This window comes from Apteryx rowi, unplaced genomic scaffold (assembly GCF_003343035.1).
Source record: "Apteryx rowi isolate R43461 unplaced genomic scaffold, aptRow1 scaffold_126, whole genome shotgun sequence".
Taxonomy (NCBI): Eukaryota; Metazoa; Chordata; class Aves; order Apterygiformes; family Apterygidae; genus Apteryx; species Apteryx rowi.
The window spans coordinates 1,937,182-1,942,569 of record NW_020447486.1 but is presented as its reverse complement, the minus strand read 5'-3'; the positions used below and the strand labels follow the sequence as shown (position 1 = coordinate 1,942,569).

Below are 5,388 nucleotides of genomic sequence, written 5' to 3'. Positions count from 1 at the left end.
TATGTTATATACACTTACCAAAATTTCCCCCTTGGCCCTAAAAGCCTTGTGAGCATAAGTAAGTCCAATGATTCATTATTTCAAAAACTTTCGGTTTTAACTAATAGGAAGCAAAGTGTACACAAACACTTCAGCTACTCTCCGACATAAAGTGCTAGAGCTTTCCTGTATTACACTCATTAGCACTACAGTAATACAAATAATAACTGCATCTATGAAACTCAGTCATTGCCACATTTGAGTGGCACAGGACTTTCTTTTTCAACACTGTTACTTGACAAGAAATTAAATCATACCATCTTATGCTGCTGCTTTCTCAGGGAATGAATTACATGCCTGTAGAGTCATAGCAGAGTCAGTCCTGCTCTCTGGATGCTTTTAGCAACACCTGCAGGCCCTACTGCACACACTAGTTATAAAAACGTAATGCTATTTGGAGGGTAATGAACAGGACTGCTTTCTAGGGAATATTATTTCTGTATGAAAATTTCCTCTTAATTCATTTCAGAAAAGCTGTCTCTGATATAACCTGAGCACGTGCAAGAGAGGAGCAAGAATGCCTCACACCAGGGACTGCTCTGAGCCGAGCAGTGAAGGCGACCGAGCTTCCTACGAGACGCCAGCACTAGCAGACCTCCAGCGGCTCTTCTGGTTCAGAGGAGGGTCTGATAATCATGTGGACCAAGTCTGGCCAAATATTTACCTGGGAGATGCGTAAGAACATATGGTGTATTATTAAGCTGTTACCGGTTCGGGGGAGGTGGAGGAAGGGGTGCGGTGCAGGGAAGAGCAGCTGTTGGGTCTATAGGAAAGTTTTTGCAACACTGGTTTCCAAAACTGATAACACAAGGAGTTTGGATGTCAGGAAAAACACGACGGACAAAAGTGTAACTAACTCATAGTATATCTGAGCTGGGTTTCCATGAACCACAGTGGATTTTAGTAGGGTAAGAATTATCTGTATGCAAGACAAAAGTGCTTAAAGGACCCACCTGAAACTGGTGGCAACTGTGATCGGCGCTGTGCGCTGAGAAGCATCATCTGCCCTGAGAACTGTGCTCGAAGGCAGGCAGGCAAAGACGCAGTAGCCCTCGCGTTCAAATAGGACTGACAGGATCAAAAGCCAGTTTGAGGAGGACTCAAATTATACAGCAGGGATTTTGCCAATCCAGATTCAACTCTCCTTCAAAGTAAGACTGTAAAACTGAAAATATCAAACAGGGATTTTCATGCAAATGCCTTACACTTGTGACTGCTTCCATTTATTTCCTTCTCCTTCTGTCTGGATCACTGCAGATTATGTAGCTCATCAGCTGGGCAGAACAACAGCTCTTTTTTCCCAACTTCTCCTCCTTATGAATACACCACTTAAGGATCACAGTTTTTTGGAATAATTTGAGTCCCAGTTTAGGGCTGGAAGGGGGAGAACCTGGCTGGTGAGCATGATGCAGCCACTTCATATCAGAACCAGGAATGAGCCCAAGGAAAAATAGTGAGAAACAGTTTGGAAGTGCTGCGTCTGTGTGGGTTCTCGCCCTTGCAACCCATGCACAGTGTGAGTGAGAGATTAGCCACAGGACTTGTTAAACAAATACTTAAAAGAAAATCTTGACCGCTCTATAGTCAGCCATGTTCCCAGGGATTAACTGCGGGGAGGCAATTGCCTAACTAACAGTATTTTACAGGCAAGTCTATGCTCATGCTGCTCTCCGTAACACCGTATCACATTTTTCATTTGCAAAGTGCTATGGGCATCTTAAAATTTGCTACTTTGCAATGAAGCTGCAATTCCTGTATCCATCCCTAGTGGGAGTAGGCATCACCTGTGAACTATACTATTTTAATGCAGAATGTTGGCAGTGTTGCTGACTAACCCTTCATGTCTTTCAGGTGGGCTGCTAGGAATAAAACTACGCTTCAAAGCCTCAACATTACTCATATCCTTAATGCAGCAGATGGGCCATATAGCATCAATACAGGAGCCAAATATTACAATGACTTACAAATAGAGTACTACGGAATAGAAGCATTTGATGATCCTTCCTTTGATTTAAGCATCTTCTTCTATGATGCTGCCCATTTCATAGGCAAAGCCTTGAACACTTCAGGAGGTAAGATGGAGGCAGAGAGAAGTTTTGGGAGGAAGTTTCAACATGAGCCAAATGCCTTCACCTTGTATTAACCAGGCAGACAGTAAAGCTCAGGTTCAGCATAACATTTAATAAAGCACATGCAGAACCACGGCAGGGAGGACAGAGAAGGGCACCGCAGGGGAGGCAGCATTGGCCAAGCCAGGTCGCTGGGAGGTGGGGATGGGAGGCTGCCCCAAAGCCAGCAAGGGCCAACTCTAAGGGCAGAGGGAGAGGGAAGGGGAGAAATGTGGCCCTGCAGGTGCTCCTTGACACGTCTGTCCTGCAGGAATTACCTGCTGCCAAAATTCGTACGTCCCCCTGCCCGCTCACTTGCGCCCTCATGTTGGCAGGGGCTCCAGCCCAGAGATCTGCCCCAGGGACCATGCAGCAGCTCTGCTCTGGCTCTTGATGGCTTCGATGGGGGCAGAGGCACTTGAGCACTAGCTTAAATGCTTTACATGCTTAAGTGCTTCGCAGAATTGGAGCTTTATTCAGACTGCCTATTAAGCTAGAGAAGCAGCACAAGTTAATGAACTAAGTCAAAAATGACGAGTCTGACCCACAGCCTGCTGAATTTTTGTCAGTAGAGTTTGGATTATGGCCTGGTTATCATAATTTCCATTTGTTCCAGAGTTTGCTCCGACTCTGACTGGCTGTGAGAGCTTGCTGCTTTCACTGGAGTGCTTTATCAAAACCCTAGTTATAGTTCTCACTGGGCTGCTGAGATACAGTAAATTATGAGCCCATTTTCACAGGCAGGCTGTCCTGCGGAGTTTATGGGACTTGTCCATAATCACAGTCAGGACTGGGCCAAAATTTTCTGCCAAAACTGTTTTTCACAGCAAATTACATTGATAAGTTTAGTCACAAAAAGCTTCTCCTCCCACAGAAAATTTCAACTATTTTAATCTGAAATCAAATACCTGAGAAGTTTGGGCAAGAATTTAATTTCTTCAATTTGGGAGCAGACTAACCAGTCTGAAGTTCTTCTGCCCCCCTCTCTGTTATGGTGAGAGCTCCTAACTGCACTAGACCTCTCCCACAGTATAACAGCCAGCGTATCCTTCAGTGCACTGCTTTTTCAACCCCAAAAGCATCCTGGGAGCTACCCAGCCTGTAGATTGATAATGAAAGCAAGAGGCTCTTCAACTTCATATGACATTTCGCTAACAGTTTTTTGAAAAATACATCAGCATTTGAATGTATACTCTCCTTYCTCAAACCAACCAAGCAAATCTCCATAGCACTCTTTAAACTTTACATGGAAGAAAATCTCCATCACTGAATAGCCTTAGTCAGAGGGAGMATATTCATAATTTCCTGTATGTAACTTTAGACCTTCTTTATATAGCTAATGTATCCTCACGATAACCTATATTAGTAGCTTTCTTCTCATTGCTAACTATTTTTCAGAGGCCAAAGCTGGATGCATGAGATCAGCATGAGTACCACCTCGCTTGAGATCTATGGCACGGTCTTACGATAACTGTCCATAGAAAACTGAGTATCCACTAATTGTCACAGTCATTTTGCCAACTCAGTTCYAGCAGTTTTGGTCCTCCCTGTGTCCCTCTCAGTAGAAAGCTGACTCTGTCTCTTCTTTTTGCAGGTAAAGTGTTCGTTCATTGTGCCATGGGGGTAAGCCGCTCTGCATCTTTAGTGCTTGCCTTTTTAATGATCCATGAAAATATGACACTTGTGGATGCTCTGAAAACAGTGAGTTCTCACAGAGACATCTGCCCAAATTCAGGGTTCCTCAGCCAGCTCCGAGACTTGGACATTAAATTAAACGAAGAGAGGAAAGGAACCAGAGAATCTGCTAGCAAGGCATCATAAGAGAGTGTTGCTAAAAGAGACAGGACAAAATGTTATCTGAGTTTCCTGTATCTCTCTTAAATGAATTACATTTGCAAACTAAGGATGTAAGTTTAAGATACACTAGACTACATGTTACTACTAAAAGTACATTTTACTTGATCTTTCCATTTTGCAAAGCCAATCTCAATTATACTTATAATTGGTTGTATATTGTATCCCTCACTCTCCACCTTAAAACATTGCTCTCTGTGGGTAAAAAAGATATCAGGTTCCACTTCGGAAATAGCTGTGTTTCAGCAACGAGTGAAGCTCATATCAGTTTATGAAGTGTTAGGCTATTTGGGGTGAAAGATGTCATATTATTTATGCTACAATAATGCTTAGAAGTTCTCTTATGAATCAGGGCCTCCATTTGCTCTCCGTATCTAAAATGCTTTGTATTTTGAGACTTGAATCTGGCACTAGTTAGGTCTTGCTTTTACAATTGGTGGAGCCCCTGAGTTGGGGGTAAGAGGCTGTTTAGAGGTAGAGCAGCTGGGAAACAACACAAACCACTCTTCAAGAAATGATTCCTGTTCTAATTATAGTATTTTCCCTTTGACTGTTTATCAGATAGTTATTTGTTTGGAGGTTTTGGGGGGGGGGGTTGTTTGTTTGTTTTTTTGCTCCATGAAAATACCTCTGTTTGAGAGGACACTCAATTATTGCTCCTCTATCCCRGTAAAAATCATCTAGGAGATGCAGAGGAAAACACTTCTGAAGAGGAAGGTGGGTTCTCAGCTGAGGCTCCAAACAGATATACAGGCAATGGGAGTGGGTGCAGGAAAGCATTTGACAACAAAATTCAAGGGTTCCCAAATCTGCCTGACAGTTCAACATTATAAAACTTGTGATTTTCTTTCTCAAAAATAAAGGTCATTGGTGTCGCAACATCATGTTCTGCGGCATTTGCTTTTGTGAGGAGGCTCAAGTGAAAACTGAAGGGATGCAGGAATGGCAAGGGAAGTGCTGACAGGCGTGAGACTTTCATCTTTGTGTCTCTGGGCCACCATAGGAGCACTCAATAGCTACTGTCATCTGACAGATCAGTGCTGCCTGGAAACTATGTGGAGCACATCTGGCTCTCCGTTCCCAGCAGACAAGTATTCCCAGCACAAAGCCAGCTTGGGGATGGCAGCGATTTGCGGTCCTGGTGCCAGACTTGGGAATGCAAAGGCATGAATGCTCCCCACCATGGCTAGCTGGCTGTCCAAGAACAGAGGAGCAGCAAGCAAAAACACACATCTGCAAGGCAGATTTCTGCCTTGGGACAGACAACTCGGCACCCTTTATAACTCTCCTGGGCTACAGCCACATCTGCTGGGTGTGTCACGCAATAGGAGCAAGGGCATGGAGTAGAGCAGTCAATACCAAGCACCTGACCCTCACACCATGGCAT

General features: G+C 44.0%; 1 protein-coding gene across 1 annotated transcript; it reads left to right on the top strand.

Moving 5' to 3' along the window:
- The first annotated feature begins 541 nt into the window (after positions 1-541).
- On the top strand, positions 542-4,204 carry LOC112961042 (dual specificity protein phosphatase 13-like). The gene is made up of 3 exons (XM_026055864.1): positions 542-714; positions 1,891-2,111; positions 3,742-4,204. The coding sequence occupies exons 1-3, from the start codon at positions 557-559 to the stop codon at positions 3,966-3,968; spliced, it is 606 nt and encodes a 201-aa protein (XP_025911649.1). The 5' UTR covers positions 542-556; the 3' UTR covers positions 3,969-4,204.
- The last annotated feature ends 1,184 nt before the right edge of the window (positions 4,205-5,388 follow it).